The following is a 17,564-nucleotide window of genomic DNA, read 5'->3' as shown; positions in this document are numbered from 1 at the left end:
AAATCAATTAGTTGATATAATTATTTTATCGTAATAATTTGTATTTAATGAGTTAAAAAAAATTGAAAAACATTCTCATAAATATACCACGTCAACTCTATTATTAAGTGCAGAAACTCGTTTTTTATATAATCGAATAGAAATAGATAGATAAAGAAAAAGAAATAAGAAAATAAAAAACTTTACTAAAATGGCATAAAAGACAGTATTAATCAGCAAGTAATTAGTTTCATTCTAACTATATTTGTTAACTAATATACTAATTTTAGATTTTAATATTTTTATCCTAATTAAACTTCTAACTCAAAACTTTTGGTTTAGGAACTAACGTAATACTTATTATCTTTTTTCTTTTTTTAGTCAGAAAATATTTATTATCTTAATTAATCTCAATTGGTTATTAAATAGTAATTACATCCTTTTTTTTTTGGTCGACAATATTAATATAGGAGCTAAGCTTAGGATTTGAAGAAGGCCCCTCTGGAACAAAAGGGATATCATATATTGGTCCAGACTTGGTCAAATTGGCCCAATAAAAAACTCACGAATAACTTTTAAATTCATTTTTTATTCTTGACAAAAAAAAAATCATTTTTTATTTTCTTTTCGGTTGCTAATAAAAACGAACTCTAGGCAACTACCAAAAATTTTTACTACGTACAGTGAGATGTCAATGGATCGATCACAATATAACTTTGTGTCATTTCATTTGATTCATGTAGCTTCATCTGTATTTATTGTTGTTGTTTAAATTTTTTGGTTTTCCACGCGGTACTGAGTTTCATTTAAGAGTTTGTGCAGCAACACGGGATTCGAACCTCGTTATTGTTGTTTAATTGATCTCGATAGTTATTGCATGCAATATGGGGTGAAATAGTAGTCCATTTTTATTTAAGAAAAATTGTAACTTGAATTTAATTTGTATGCACGGATTTAACTATTTTTCATAGATATCCGATCATATATTCTCGTGTTTTTGGGTACAAGAGACAAAAAAAAAAAAAGTAAAAAGAAAACGTGCTCCATGACAATCAATCTTAAAAAGCAATGAGAACTTAAGTAATAAATCAGGGGAATATTTCACATGCAGATGCTCTTTGATACCTAGTTTCAAACATAGGAACCAAAATTCCCATGCAAACATTCTCAAGAATGGCCCCACAGTCAGGGATTATTCTAACATAGATGTACATATCAAGTACTGTAAACATAAATAGTAACAGAGAAATAAGGGATATCCATTGCAATCTCATAAGAAATCAAATAAAACATACAAAAGTTCCTCTATGACACAACCGCATAAACCCAAAGTATAATGAAGTCAGTACAGAAATTTATTCCATGCAATCACCCTTGAGTTGTATCATTCCAAACCAAAGTTCTCTATTTTTCTAGCAAATGAAAAACCTTCCCTTGCAAGTTCATCCACATTCTGGACTGAAGGTCGGACCCTTGCTACTCCTCTTCGATTCTTCCCTGCAAAAAGGCGCCAACAACTTTCCCATCTTTAATCCAGTATGACCCAAACTTAGGATTAGATGACTCGGGGCTGCTGTCTCCAAATAGTACGGTGTCACCTACGTTGTCCCCGTAGAATTCCCAAGCCTGTCCAAATTGGTGGGAATAGAGTACTGGAAGGTAATCATACTCCTCAACTGTTTTTCCTTCTTCGGCAGCTTTGATGGCCTACATAAAACATGTTACTCAAAATGAGACAGTATAGACATGAATAGTTCATGGAAAAAAAAATCCATAGTAACTTTGGAAACCAACTCATGTTCTCAAAATTAGATGCCATAGTGATTAAACATTTTTTAGAAGAAGTTTTTCACCTCCACAGCTTTTCTAGCTGATTGGCAAGCATGCTCGACATATTCAACTCTTCTCAACTCATTGTATAATTTCACGGGGAAAGTAGCAACATCACCAACAGCGTATACATTAGGAACACTGGTCTTGAAGAAGCCATCTGTCTGCAGCAACAATAAAAAGACATTATTATCAACAATGAAAGATTCATCAGTCACTTCCTTTTTGTACTACAATCATTTCTTAGATGATATCTTATTCAATATCAATTAAGAAATGGATATAGTATGACTAACCTTGATTCCACCCTTCTCTTCTTCAACCTGTCCCTTGAATAAGGCTGTTTGTGGCCTTAATCCATCACCAACAACAACAATATCAGCTTCTAGGACCCTGCCATCCTTTAGTTTGACTTCTTTCACCTGAATGGTGGTTTGAAATCATGTCAAGCTTGATTTGAAATTTAAAAGGAAATCCTATCAGCAGCAGCATATTGAGATTAAGAGTTCAATCATACCTCTCCATCAGAATTGGCAGTGAATCCAACAACAACTGTTCTTTTCATAATATTGACCCCCTTCTTCGCATAGTACCCCTCGTTGAAAGCAGCTATGTCAGATGTAAAAAGTCTTGACACTGCAACATCAGATTATAATGCCCTTCTTTAGAAACATATAAAGAAAGATAAAATGGGATGGTGTGAAAAGAAAAGGTTATAATTATCTACTTACTACACCAAGGCTCTGGCTAGACCATGGTAACATCAAGATTGTTGCATCTCAACCTTGCACTAAGCTCCATACTAATGTATCCACCTCCAACAACAACAGCTTTGCCGTTCTTCTTTGCTTTGATTGCTTCATATAGTTTATCAGCATCATCAATTTCCCTAAAATAAAATATGTTTTTGGCATCAGCTCCTTGAACACCCAAATCACTCAACCTTATAACCTGCAAACAAATCTTCGGTATTAGCAAGACGAAAAAAAAGTGAAGAAATGATTACAATGCATGACATATCCTCAAGGATCCTTACAGTTGAGCCGGTCGCAATCAACAAAATCTGATAACTGAATGTTTCTCCTCCCGCACTTGTCAGAGATTTTGCAGCAAGGTCTGCTTTCACTATTTCTGTGCTGAGAATCAACTCTATACCTGCAATCAAGCATTTAAATTTGCATTGGAAAATCATTGTTAAAGACTCTTTTTTTCTAGTTAACTCTTCTTTTCACTTGGCATGAAAGGCGAGCTATCCTTAAAACTATCCAATAATTGTGTTGAACCAAACGTAATAATCACCTTTCTCACTGTACCACTCAGGAAACAATATTTCTCTTCTAGGTCCAGTGTAAACATAGAAAGTAGGGAGTCTACTAGGGACTGCAAAATCCAATTGTCACAACTTATAGCATATCAAACAAGGAGGGACGGAGGGAGAGAGAGAACATGAACATATAAAAAGCATCACAACTTACACTCAGGATGAAGGTAAGACTTGCTTAGTACAGTACGTTCATAAGGTGCTACCTACAAAAAAATACAAGAAGAAAAATAAGGAAACATGTACTAGAAATAACTGCATTCGGTTCAAGTGACAAACTCAATACAAGATTTGAAGACAAAATGTATAGAAAGCACTTAAGGAAGGATATACTAGAAAATAATATGAATATTGCTTCCTTCACCAATTGTCATAGTTCAAAAGAAAATTTGCAACTTGTAGTAAATTCGTTTTGCAAGTTAAAAGGAAAATCATTTCAATTGGAACATATAAAACCACAGGGAATAAGTAATATTTAATTCCTGGCTTAGAGGTCCATGATGTATCAATTTACAAAATGTAAACGAGAAAAGAAATATATACGTATATATTCGACAAAGATTTCATACATCTAAAAAAGAGAAGGAATCGTAAATGAGAAAATCACACGTTTCTAAACATGGATATGAGATGCAATGTGCAGTTGAAAACAAAAGATACCGCTTCTTTGGATATGATTGCCAGCTCCCCAGGCTTAAGTCCCTGATTGGCAAATTCCCTTGCAGCATAACCCTGCAATTACGAAAATATATCAACTACACAATCCGAAAACTGAAAATAAGACAGAATGCAAGTGAAAACAAATGACCTAGCACTTTTTCTTTTTGCGTTTTACCAAATTTCTTAGGGGAAAGTAGTGAAATAATAGTGCTGAACTATTCACACTAGGTTTCGATAGCCATGGCTAAATTTCTAGCTGATGCAGCTAACAATTCCATAACAAAATTCTGTCGCTTAAAACTGATATTGAAGAAATGGAGCTTACAGCAGCAACACCTCCACCAAGGATAATGTACTTGAAGGTCTTCACCATTGTGGATCACTACAGTTTCAGAGGTTCAGTTCGTTCTTTCTTTCTTCTTCGCCTTTTCAGTTAGGTCAAGGGAATATATATCGGCTGAAACTTCTAAGTTCTATCAACAAATCAAATTTAATTATAATAAAATAAATTTGAATTTTTGTCCCCCTAATGAACTTGAAGCGAATTCTTGGGCTTCTTGTTGTCCTCGCTTAGCCCAATGGCCTCTCATCCACCCAAAACCATTCAATAGAATTAACACAAGGTGGTTCCAGCAATTTCCTAAAACCCCAGACATAAACCTCCAAAGTTACCGAATTTTTAATCTAAAAAATTTACAACAGAATCATCAAATTAAATGAAATTGCTTCCATTTTGTATGTTGGGTATGCATCAAAATGGGAACTTGATGAGAGAGCCACCGCACAAGCAAACGGTGACAGCGCCTCTTTCAGAGGTGAACTTGTTGGCCAGAGACACCGCAAGCTCCTCTTCTTCGAAGACCTCCACAACCACATTGCTCTTCTGGGTCTCCGCCATCGACGATTTCAGAGCTGAAAAGAGCGAGCTTTTGTACTTTGGAGTAACCCAAGAGAGAGAAAGCTCAGTGAAGGAGAATGGAGTCGAAGAGCAATGTGAGAGGAGCAAAAAGGGATTTGAATATTTTGGAGGGAAAAAAAGAGTAATTTAATATAGATGGTAGGATTTTTTTATTTAAATGAATTAAATATATTATTTACCGAAATATGTAATATACATAATACTTATTTATTGATATACACAATTTTTACACATCTTAGATATAGTGACTTAAACTATATTAAACATTTATCTTTGATACCTAGTTATTGTGCTTTCATGATATAGTTTCAAATGTTCGTTATATGAAGAGTTTAAGTGTTATTTATAAGATATTAGTTTATATTTTTAGAATATTTTAATTTAATGTATTTTGATTTTGTTTATTTAATTACTAGACTGGGTCTTATGTTTATCGGCTTTAGGATTTGTCTTTGTTTTAACTTTTAACATAATAAGAGGTTATAAATACCTCCTTAGCTATTGTAGTCATAGCATAGAATGATCTTCTTTACATTCATGTAAAGGTTGCTCTAATAGACATGTATGCCAAATGTGGGAGCCTTTTCTCAGCTGAGAAATTGTTTTGCTTAACAAAGCCTGCAAGAGATGAGGTATACTGGAATGTTATGATTGCAGGGTACCTGCATAACAGATGCACTGACAAAGCGATTTCCACTTTCAATCAGATGAGACTAGAAAATGTGAGGCCTAATTTAGTGACATTTGTGACCATACTTCCATCTGTATCATGTTTTTCGGTATTGAAAGAGGCCATGGCTTTTCAAGCCTGCATAATCCGAATGGGATTTGTGCATGGTTCCTCTGCTGGAAACAGCCTAATAGATGTATAATTCAGGGGAATATTTCACATGCAGATCCTCTTTGATACCTAGTTTCAAACATAGGAACCAAAATTCCCATGCAAACATTCTCAAGAATGGCCCCACAGTCAGGGATTATTCTAACATAGATGTACATATCAAGTACTGTAAACATAAATAGTAACACAGAAATAAGGGATATCCATTGCAATCTCATAGGAAATCAAATAAAACATACAAAAGTTCCTCTATGACACAATCGCATAAACCCAAAGTAAAATGAAGTCAGTACAGAAATTTATTCTATGCAATCACCCTTAGAGTTATCATTCGAAACTAAAGGTTCAATATTCTTCTAGCAAAGGAAAAACCTTCCCTTGCAAGTTCATCCACATTCTGGACTGAAGGTCGGACCCTTGCTAAATTGGACATAGCCTGGACCTCCTCAATGCTTGCTCTCAGCAAAAAGGCGCCGACAACATTCCCATCTTTAATCCAGTATGACCCAAACTTGGGATTAGCTGACTCGGGGCTGCTGTCTCCAAATAGCACGGTGTCACCTACGTTGTCACCGCAGAAATACCAAAACATTTCAGGCGGGTAGGAAAAGAATGTTGGAAGGTAATCATACTCTTGCACTATTTCCCCTTTCTCGGCAGCTTTGATGGCCTACATACATGTTACTCAAAATGAGACCGTATAGGCAAGAATAGTTCATGAAAAAAAAAAAACAAAAATCCATTTGGGTACTGATCTACTGAGTAGCTTTGGAAACCAACTCATGTTCTCAAAATTGGATGCCATTCTCACCTGCACAGCTATTGCAGCTGATTGGCGAGCATGCTCGACATGTTCAACTCTTCTAAACTCGTTGCATAACTTCAAGGGGAAAGTAGCAACATCACCAATAGCGTACACATTAGGAACACTGGTCCTTAAGAAGCCATCCGTCTGCAGCAACAATAAAAGACATTATTGTCAACAATGAAAGATTACTTTTTGTACTACAATCATTTCTAAAAGAAGTATACAAAGGGGTCAACCCCAACCCAAAGGAGCCCATTATGAAATCAAGATATCAACACCAAAAGTAAGCAAAAAAAAAAAAAAGAAAGTTGGGGTTTGAAGACATGGGGGAAGGGCTCTACAATACTGTCATCAATGAGGCTGCCAAAACAGAACTATGAAGATCTTGATGGAGATCATAAATGCTAAAATTTTTTAAAAGTTAATTTTTATAAGCAACTTTTAAAAAATAAAAACTTTATCAAATTAGGCCTTAGAAATTAATCACTTGTTAGTCGCATTTTATACCAATATAAAAGGGTGCATGTGGTCATTGTATACTTTTCTGCCATGTAAAAATTCATGATAATTATTAGAAAAATAAAGAAAAAAATAAGAAAATGAAAAACTTTACTAAAATGGCATAAAAGGCAGTACTAGTTAGCAAGTAATCAGTTTCACTCTAACTATATTTGTTAACTAATATACTAATTTTAATATTCTGATCCTAATTAAACTACTAACTCAAAACTTCTAGAAATGGATATGGTAGGACTAACCTTAATTCCACCCTTCTCTTCTTCAATTTGTCCCTTGAATAAGGCTGTTTGTGGCCTTCCTCCATCACCAACAACAACGAAATCAGCTTCTAGGACCCTCCCATCCTTTAGTTTGACTTCTTTCACCTAAACGGTGGATTGAAATCATGTCAAAGGAAATCCTATCAGTAGCATACTGAGATTAAGAGTTCAATATACCTCTCCATCAGAATTGGCAGTGAATCCAACAACAATTGTTCTTTTCATAATATTGACCCCCTTTTTCGCAAGGTATCCCTCATAGAAAGCAGCTATGTCAGATGTAAAAAGTCCATGCACTGCAACATCAATAAGATTATAATACCTTTCTTTAGAAACATATAAAGAAAGATAAAATAGGATAGTATGAAAAGAAAAGGTTATAACTATCCACTTACTACACCAAGGTTCTGGGTAGACCATGGTAACATCAAGATTGTTGTCGCTCAACCTTGCACTCAGCTCTATACCAATGTATCCACCTCCAACAACCACAGCTTTGCCATTCTTCTTTGCTTTAATTGCTTCATATAGTTTATGAGCATCATCAACTTCCCTAAAGTAAAAGATGTTTTTTGCATCACCAAAATCACTCAATCTTATAACCTGCAAACAAATATTAGGTATTAGCAAGACGAACATTATGTTGAGATTGCACATATATTTTTTTTATGACTTGTTTTTAAATCTTTTTCTAATGTTCACCTATTTATTTTAGCAGCATTTGTTGTTTTTAACTTATAAGCATCTTGTAGTTTAAGTTTAAAAGATTTCTAACTAACTCGCATACTCTTTCACCTATTAGATACAATTCATCTCATTCTCAATTCAAAATCTAACTAACCGTAGAATAAGAAAGGACTCTTTAATTTTCACTCTCATTGTTTTTTAGATACGAGTTATACATTTCATTCAATATCCTCAAGGATCCTTACAGCTGAGCCAGTTGCAATCAACAAAATCTGATAACTGATTGTTTCTCCTCCCGCACTTGTCAGAGATTTTGCAGCAAGGTCTGCTTTCACTATTTCTGTGCTGAGAATCAACTCTATACCTGCAATCAATCATTTAAATTTGCATTGGAAAATCATTGTTAAGGACCATTTTTCTAGTTTACTCTTCTTTTCACTTGGCATGAAAGGCTAGCTATCCTTAAAACTATCCAATAATTGTGTTGAACCAAACGTAATAATCACCTTTCTCACTGTACCACTCAGGAAGCAATGTTTCTCTTCTAGTTGGATCGTTAACATAGAACTTAGGGAGTCTATTAGGGACTGCAAAATCCAATTGTCACAACTTATAGCATAAGGAGGGACGGAGGGAGAGAGAATATGAACATATAAAAGCATCACAACTTACACTCAGGATGAAGGTAAGACTTGCTTAGTATAGTACGTTCATAAGGTGGTACCTACAAAAAAAAATACAAAAAGAAAAATAAGGAAACATGTATTAGAGATAACTGTATTCGGTTCAAGTGACAAACTCAACACAAAATTTGAAGACAAAATGTATAGAAAACACTTAAGGAAGGATATACTAGAAAATAATATGTATATTGCTTCCTATTGTCATGGTTCAAAAGAAAAATTGCAACTTCTAGTAAATTCGTTTTGTAAGTTAAAAGGAAAATCATTTCTATTGGAACATATGAAACCACAGGGAATAAGTAATATTTGACTCCTGGCTTAGAGGTCCATGATGTATCAATTTACAAAATGTAAACGAGAAAAGAAATATATATGTATATATTCGACAAACATTTCATACATCTAAAAAAGAGAAGGAATCGCAAACGAGAAAATCACACGTTTCTAAACATCGATATGAGATGCAATGTGCAGTTGAAAACAAAAGATACCGCTTCTTTGGATATGATTGCCAGCTCCCCAAGCTGAAGTCCCTGTTTGACGAATTCCCATGCAGCATTACCCTGCAATTACGGAAATATTTAACAATTCCATAACAAAATTCTATCAGTTAGCAAATAAAAGAGAAAAACAGAAGAAGAACCTTTTTCAGATTTCAAAAGTTTCATCAAATCACGTCATATCACATCTCATCCAATCTCTCAACAGTTCTAATGAGCAAACATATCTAATCAAGCATAAAGTGAATTCACTACTTCGCTATATCCGTAATTACTAAGCGCTACATATAGATATTTAAGTTCAGCGTAATTCTAGAATCTTCATCTTCCGATTCAAATCAGTAAAACTCAGATTCAACTCAAATTTCACAGATCACAAAAAATTCCAACACGAGTCAACACCGAACATTAAGAAGCGATAACAGTAATTAAAACTGATATTGAAGAAATGGAGCTTACAGCAGCAACACCTCCACCAAGGATAACGTACTTCAAGTTCTTCACCATTGTGGATCTGGAAGGGTGATTCCTGAACAAGAACAGAGAGAGAGAGAATTAGACTAGAGAGAGGGAAGAATTTGAGAAGAAGAAAGGAGAGCAGAGGAGTAATTTTACAAGGGAGTGAGGTTAGCACTGCATAGCTATCACTCAAAGTCCTCCCGCCTTCTATTAATGACCCTCCCCCTCGTGCTTCTCCTGATTTCTTGAATTGAAGAATCGTTTGACAGCTGTCCAGTCCCAATAACTAACTTTTCCCTCTCACTCGTTGATGCTGATTCTGCCTGACATACGAAATTACCAAACAACGAGAATGTATAGTAAAGAAAAGTATTGTGATAAGTAACACCAACACCAAAGGAATTTGATAATGAATTCCTCCAATTCTGAAATTAGCAGGGAAATTCAGTGTAAGAGAGAGAATGCACTAACGAACACAATGCACTCTTGTGCTCCTGCATGGTCCCTGATTTATCCTTGGTTTGTAAACTTACTCTCCCTCCAACAATTGTGGCTCTGGGGCGTGAGTAATAGAATTGGTCTCTGCATGGGCAGCATGGCCCTCTCTTATGTGCACAGGCCCACTAATATTCGTTATTCAGAGGTTCAGTTCGTTCCTTCTTTCTTCTTCACTTGGTCCACATGGAAGTCAAAAGCGGTCAACTAAGTATATATCGGGTGAAACTTCTACAAGGTCAGATAATACATCGCCAAATTTAATTCAGATTTGAACGTATTCAGATTTAATCCAATCTTTTGATAACCCTAACAACAAGTCAAATTTAACTCTAATAAAATAAATTTGAATTTCTGTCCCCCTAATGAGCTTGAAGGGAATTCTTGGGCTTCTTGTTGTCCTCGCTTAGCCCAATGACCTCTCTTCCACTCAAAGCCATTCAATAGAATAACATAAGGTGGTTCCAGCAATTTCCTAAAACCCCAGACATAAACCTCCCAAGTCACCGAATTTTTAATCTCAAAAATTTTCAAATTAAATGAAATTGCTTCCATTTTGTATGTTGGATATGCATCAAAATGGGAACTTGATGAGAGAGACACCGGACAAGCAAACGGTGACAGCGCCTCTTTCAGAGGTGAACTTGTTGACCAGAGACACCGCAAGCTCCTCTTCTTCCAAGACCTCCACAACCACATTGCTCTTCTGGGTCTCCGCCATCGACGATTTGAGAGGTGAGAAGAGCGAACTTTTGTGTTTTGGAGTAACCCAAGAGAGAGAAAGCTCAGTGAAGGCGAATGGAGTCGAAGAGCAATGTGAGAGGAGCGAAAAGGGTTTTGAATCATTTTGGAGGGAAAAAAATAATTTAATATAAATTGTAAGATTTTTTTTATTCAAATGAAATAATAGGTAATTGCTATGGTGCCTACAAATGTTTGTCTAACTTCCTAAAAGGGTTAAAAATTAATATTTAATTTTAAAAGTATAAAAATAAAAAATTATTAAATATTCAAAACTTATCATATTAAGTAAATTAGACAAAAGTTAGACACCATACCATAGACACCATAGAATTCACCATAAATATATTATTTATGAAATCCCTAATCTGTAGAATATTTCTTGATATACACAATTTTACTTAGCTATTCGTATTATTCTACTCATATGATTAATTAATTATTTAATTTAAAAATTTAATTTATAAGTATAAAAATATAATTTTTTAAAATAATAAAAATTTAATAATTTTATTTAGATCAGTTTAAAAAATAAAAACAAATATATTTTGTTATTATTATTATTACATGTGCAATTTAAAAATTTTTGAAATGAAAAAAAAAATATGAGTCCTACTAGGAAGTGAATGGACTATTTGTAGAATGTGTATAATGGGTTATTGAGTTAAAAATGAACATCACTCATTCCAAAAATTTAACCTCATTTTGGGATTCATAATAATTTGACCTTTTGGATCTGAAGCTCTAATACCATGTCATGATACCACTCATTCCAAAAACTTCAGCTAATGGAAAAAAGTAACACTAATGGTTATATCTCTAATACTCTCTAAACCTCCATTGTACATATTGTACAAATATTTCATTGGCTCCCTATAGTTTCTCAAAAAATATTTGTCTTATGGTGACAAACAGTTGAAACTCGCCAGACCGACCTGTGTAACCCGCTAAAAAAGGCAGGCTTGGCTAAAAATTTAAAACTACCAAACTTAAAAAGCCCACCTAACCGCACCACTTAATCTATGGGCTTTGTCCGGACTTCGGCAGGCGGGGAAAGGCTTCCTCGGCAGGCCAGGCTTTTTTTTTTGTCAAGGCCGTTTCTTTACAAATTTCTCTGATGTTATTAATTTACAAGATGATGAAGATGATAATTAAAAATGTTTTAAGTTATATTTTAGATCATGTTTTATATTTAATTGATTATAAATCCTAAGATGTTTAATTATATATTTTGGACAAGATTTGTTTTATTTGGGACAATGTTAGTTTTATTATTTTGTTTCAAAAAATTTGATTTATGATTATATTTATTACATATTTATAATTATAAAGACTTTAATGTTTGTGAATTTAGAAATTATAATTTTTTATATCTTTAAAAATTATAAATTTATTAAAATGATTGTGAAATTATATATATTATTTAATATTTAATAGTTTAAAAATTTTTTTGGCAGATTTGGCTCGCAAACCCACCATTAAATATAACAAAAAAAAAAAAAAAAGACCGTCTCACTAGATAAAACGGGCTACCAGCCCGTCAGATGAGAACTTTTAACAGAACGAATTTTGCTGTTTGCCACCCCTTATATATTTCAACTCTAATTAATTACAACCACACATTAAATTAATGAAAAAACTGTAAAATATTATTCAAAATTCTTAAATTATCCTTCCTAATATAACTTATCTTACCTTTAATTTTTAATTCTCAATCCTTTAACTAAAAAAATATATTTTTTTATTTCACATATTGAATAATACACTTTTTTTTCACTTTTCTCATGATATAAGCATAATAAAGAATTGTTAATTCTGATACAATTTTAGAATTTTTTACACATTTTTTTCTACTATATATTACATCACATACACATATTCCCAAATGTAAACATTATGAAAGAAACAAAGTTGCTGCCTAACTAGGTTTTTGTATATTTGTTAGTCTAAAATTTAAAAATTAAAAGAAAAAAACTTTATCCAAATTTAGAATAAACTATTAAAAACATCTTCAAATTATCAAATGACTGATAAAATTATTTTTAAATTTGTTAACAAAAAAAATTTTAAAATGTGATAAAAAAATAAAAAATATCAATTTCTTTATAAATGACAAGTGGGATTTTACATTTAACAAATTATTTATATATTTGATCCAATATTTTTTAAAAATATTACATAATTATTTAGAATTCGCATGCGAAAAATCAAAATTTAATTTTTATATATTTTGTTTTTTAAAAAATATTTTTGGTCATTGACCAAAAAATCACAAAATAATTTTAACTTAATGTAAAATTATTAAATTTCAATGATATAAATATTTCATTTTTATAATCATATTACAAAAAATTTGTATTAAAATTTAATCTCTAATATTTTTTTGAGAATATATATTTGACCCTCAAATACTTTTGTTGCATCTTAAAATATTTTTATCATTAGCAAATTTGGTGAATACCCTCTTTTACCAATTTAATGATTCAGAAGTATCTTTTATGGTTTACTGATTTACTCCCCAAATTTAATAGCATGTTGTGCATCTTGCACTCATGAACTTTGGAGTTTGTATTGCCATGTGTTGATGGGTTGCATGAGAAAGAAGGGCCTGTATACAAAGGGGTCAACCCCAACCCAAGAGCCCATTAGGAAACCAAGATATCAACTGAAAAAATTAACAAAATAAAAAAAAAATTTAAAAAAATGAAAAGAAAGTTGGGGTTTGGATAAGGGATAAGGTTTTGATATGCATATCAACCAATGAGGTGTGAGAGGCTTCATCAGCCACAACTTTGATCTCATGCATTGATAGATAGCTATAGAAGTACTTAGCCAAATTCTGTCACTCACTTTGTGTAGTAGCAACTCTCTCTTTCTTTGTTGGGTCTCTAAGAAGCAAAAATGGCAGCTTCTTCTCCAATGGTTAGCCAGCTCAAGTCAAGCTTCACTAGGCCTCTTGCCACTCCTAAGGGCTTTGCTGGCTCTTCTCCATTGAAGTTCTCTCCTTCTAGAAGACATTTCACCTTCTCTGTTAAGGCCATTCAATCTGAGAAGGTACATTTTCCATGCTATTTTTGCTTACTATTATATAGTTTATCAAATTAATCTGTTACTTATGCATATATATAGTTTAGTGTTTTCTATCATTCATTGTCTCATGAAGTGTTTCAATTGTGTAATGAAATATGATTCATATAAACATTATCATGTATGTAGATGAATTTCACATTCAATTTTTAAAGTATATTTTTGTAAGTAGAGTCAAGAAATGGGTTTAGGGTTATAATTATGATGTAAGCATGTGAAAAAATTCAAAGTAAATTACATAATTCTATCTTCTCTTTTGAGATTAGATAATATTACAAATGATGTATTTCTTTAAGCAAATTTTAGGACACTTATACTAATTGTTAAACCACTAATCATTGGTGTTTTGATAATGATTGCAATATGCACTTCAATTGCAGCCAACATATCAAGTGATTCAACCGATTAATGGTGACCCTTTCATTGGAAGCCTTGAAACCCCAGTCACATCAAGCCCATTGATTGCATGGTACCTCTCCAACCTCCCAGCATATAGAACAGCAGTGAACCCACTACTAAGGGGAGTTGAAGTGGGCTTGGCCCATGGCTTCCTCCTAGTAGGCCCATTTGTAAAGGCCGGGCCTTTAAGGAACACTCCCTATGCCGGTGGTGCCGGCTCCCTTGCCGCCGCCGGACTTGTTGTGATCCTAAGCATTTGCCTCACAATCTATGGAGTTGCATCCTTTAATGAAGGGCAGCCGTCGACCGCGCCATCTTTGACCCTAACCGGCCGCAAGAAGGAGCCCGATCAGCTCCAAACAGCGGACGGTTGGGCCAAGTTCACCGGTGGATTCTTCTTCGGAGGAATCTCCGGTGTTACTTGGGCCTACTTCCTTCTCTATGTTTTGGACCTTCCTTACTACTTCAAGTGAAGAAACTTAGAAATTTTAATTTCTTTGGTTTATCTACTAAATATTCAATCTCAATGAATTGTACCAAGGAATGATATAATGATTTCTAGTGTTGAATTGAGATGGATGTGTATATGAATGACTCTCACTTTTGTTACAATGCTAAATTCCCCCTCTTGTTCTCTCATCTTAATTTAATTTGTGGATAACAAAATTGATCAGCAAAGAGTGGCATAGTATTTATAACATGCATCTATAGTTAAATGGTTAATCCCAATTAGTTCTTATGGATTTGGTAAAGTCCTACTCTTTTCATTAGACTTAATCTAAAATCTTCCTAAAAAAATTATAGGAATTATATATGTGCTAGGAATAGTTTACAAACTGAGACATATATATCACCTTGGTTTATGCATTTACATACAAATACAATCATGACCAACATAATAGTAAATGCAACTCACTATAAAATATATATATATATATATATTTCCACAACAATCAAATCTTGTTTGCATATATATAATAGCAAGGATCTATTTCTTCATGTATCATGTACATGAAATGCAAAGTTTGATTAATTAGAAGAAGAAGGTTTCATTGGAGAACATGATGGAGGCTCAAGTTTAGGGTCCAAACTAGGAACCACATCATATTGTTGTAGCAAAGATTGATGAGCAGAGAGGGTGAGAAGCTCATGGGGTATTAGATGATCCCATCCTTTGATGGAGTCAACAGAAGAAGAAGAAGATGAAGATGATGGTGGTGCATTTGTTGGTGCTATTATTGTTGTTGTTGTTGTGATTCCATCCAAACCAATGTGTGTAACATGTTGTACATCTGTTGGGCACCCTATTTCCATGTCCATGTCTAGTTCTTCAAAATCATCCTCCTCATCATCATCTTTCTCCACTATAAAATAATTAAACCACATCATAATTATGCTTCATGGTTAATTTGTTTATAGAAATTATGGCCAAAGGAATGATTTGTCCTCCTAAATTATTTTTAATTAGAAAAATGATTATTCGGTTAGGAATTAAGGGGGTAAATAAATTTTTTTAAACAAGAAAATTTATAGTTTTGGAAATTGGACTGAACGGTCGGTTTGATCAGGTTATTTGAAACTAACTACTAAATTAATTCAGTTTACAATTTTGGACAAAAATTGGTTGTCATTAAATCAGTCAAAATAAAAAAATACAAAAAATTATTTTAAAAAATATATTATATATATAAATATATGAGAAAATGACAAATAGATCCTTGACCTTTTGATGCGCAGACATTTAAGTCACAGAAGATTTGAAAATACATTTAAATCTCTGAAATTTTCAAAACCTAGACATATTGATCTCTCATCTTCACTTGATTCTATTAGACTCAACAGAAAAATCAAACATGGCTCCCTTTGTACTAGTTGATACAGATACACACGTGAGAGAATTTTAAAATTGAACAAATTAGACTCGAGAATCGATATGTTCAAAATTTAAAAAAGTCGGGACTTGAATGCATTTTTAAATCCTCAATGAAAAGTCTGCTGACCAAAAAGTTATGAATCGATTTGTCCTTTTATTTTATTATATCTCATTTAATTTTAAATTTCTAACTCTACGGATTGAATCACATATTAGTTTTTAAGAATCTTAGAAAAATCAAAATTTCAAGTACTCATGTGAAAACCGTTTATTTATATTCAATATAAAAAATATTAAGAGAAGTGGTAAGTAATATTTTCTTAACAATATGTTTAGTTTGAACCTAAAAAACATATAATCCTAACACAACTACACTCACCAGTCACCAAAAAAAAAATAAAAAAGTCACCAAAAAAAAAAACTACACTCACCAAATAGTTGAGAGATGTTCTTGAAACCCTTGACCAACCTATTGAAGCCGGTGGATATGTTAGGCTTGGGAACATTGTCAAGTAATCTCATAGGGTTCTTCAGGTTTTCACCAGTGGAAGCATCTGAATCTTCAGGACCTTTAGATCCTTCTAAACTTATCACATAATTAACAAAAAGAAAAAAAAATCAGATACAAATGAAATGAAGCATTTGAAATATGATTACATATTATAAACTCATTTATTAAGTACTCAAAACTCAGAGAATGGAGATCTTATTATATCATGCCACAAAGCATGATCAACACATAAACATAGACAACCAATAATTAAGTGTACACTTAGTTTGTGCTTTTTTTTTTTTTATAGATTTTGCAAAGAAAAAAGAAAAACAGTATTTTTACTTCTTATTTTTTTTATTTTCTATAAAATTCTAAAAATAAAAAATACTAAAAATAAAAACACAAATTAACACATCCGAATTCTGTTGTTTTTACAACTCATCACAAAAATAAGAAAATTATGAAAGATAATAAGAAATAATGAGAGAGAGACTTATTGCATCAATTGAAGTATTGGAAAGTGATTTTGATCTTCTTGGTTGTGGAAGACCAACAGCAACACTAGCCTCCGAGATACAACCAGCAGAGAAGGGAAGAATCACAAGCCTCTCCATTCTTTGTCTCATTTTCTATGAGCAAACAAAGATGCAAGTACCATGAACTAAGATTTGACAAGTATAATATATAGTCATCATAGGCTATAGCAAAAGTTGTTGCTAAATGTTATTATATATTAATCATAATCATATGCTACACATAACATAATCAAGAAGCACTCATTTTCCTTACCCTTAAATTGAATTTGTTATGAAGCATGTTATTATTATTACGTATGGAAAGTCAAGCTAGCTACATAGATAAATAAAATATATTTAATTAATATAATTTAATGTCCGTTTGGTAGGTGAAAGGGACATATACTCACACATATAATAACATATAGTTAGGGGTATGTATGTTTGAGGTGTTTAGCTACAAAAATTGCAATGTACTATTACAGTAATATTATT

At 32.9% G+C, this 17,564-nt stretch overlaps 3 protein-coding genes and 1 pseudogene across 3 annotated transcripts; 1 reads left to right on the top strand and 3 right to left on the bottom strand.

The window, feature by feature from the left end:
* Positions 1–1,455: 1,455 nt before the first annotated feature.
* LOC130976482 (monodehydroascorbate reductase, seedling isozyme-like) lies at positions 1,456–4,248 on the bottom strand (annotated as a pseudogene).
* Positions 4,249–5,773: 1,525 nt separating this feature from the next.
* Positions 5,774–9,514, bottom strand: LOC130974201 (monodehydroascorbate reductase-like). The gene is made up of 10 exons (XM_057898978.1): positions 9,467–9,514; positions 8,999–9,070; positions 8,497–8,548; positions 8,331–8,411; positions 8,070–8,188; positions 7,533–7,740; positions 7,315–7,433; positions 7,117–7,242; positions 6,362–6,502; positions 5,774–6,220 (listed from the first exon to the last, which is right to left on the bottom strand). Exons 1-10 carry the CDS (start codon positions 9,512–9,514, stop codon positions 5,888–5,890), a joined length of 1,299 nt encoding a protein of 432 aa, XP_057754961.1. The 3' UTR covers positions 5,774–5,887.
* Positions 9,515–13,498: 3,984 nt separating this feature from the next.
* Positions 13,499–14,800, top strand: LOC130974202 (photosystem I reaction center subunit XI, chloroplastic). Its single transcript, XM_057898979.1, has 2 exons — positions 13,499–13,756; positions 14,170–14,800. Exons 1-2 carry the CDS (start codon positions 13,604–13,606, stop codon positions 14,659–14,661), a joined length of 645 nt encoding a protein of 214 aa, XP_057754962.1. The 5' UTR covers positions 13,499–13,603; the 3' UTR covers positions 14,662–14,800.
* Positions 14,801–15,026: 226 nt separating this feature from the next.
* On the bottom strand, positions 15,027–17,333 carry LOC130974203 (CRIB domain-containing protein RIC4). The gene is made up of 3 exons (XM_057898980.1): positions 17,048–17,333; positions 16,493–16,642; positions 15,027–15,552 (listed from the first exon to the last, which is right to left on the bottom strand). Exons 1-3 carry the CDS (start codon positions 17,178–17,180, stop codon positions 15,218–15,220), a joined length of 618 nt encoding a protein of 205 aa, XP_057754963.1. The 5' UTR covers positions 17,181–17,333; the 3' UTR covers positions 15,027–15,217.
* Between the last annotated feature and the right edge of the window lie 231 nt (positions 17,334–17,564).

This window comes from Arachis stenosperma, chromosome 4 (assembly GCF_014773155.1).
Source record: "Arachis stenosperma cultivar V10309 chromosome 4, arast.V10309.gnm1.PFL2, whole genome shotgun sequence".
NCBI classification, from domain to species: domain Eukaryota; kingdom Viridiplantae; phylum Streptophyta; class Magnoliopsida; order Fabales; family Fabaceae; genus Arachis; species Arachis stenosperma.
This window is presented reverse-complemented; position numbering and strand designations above follow the sequence as displayed.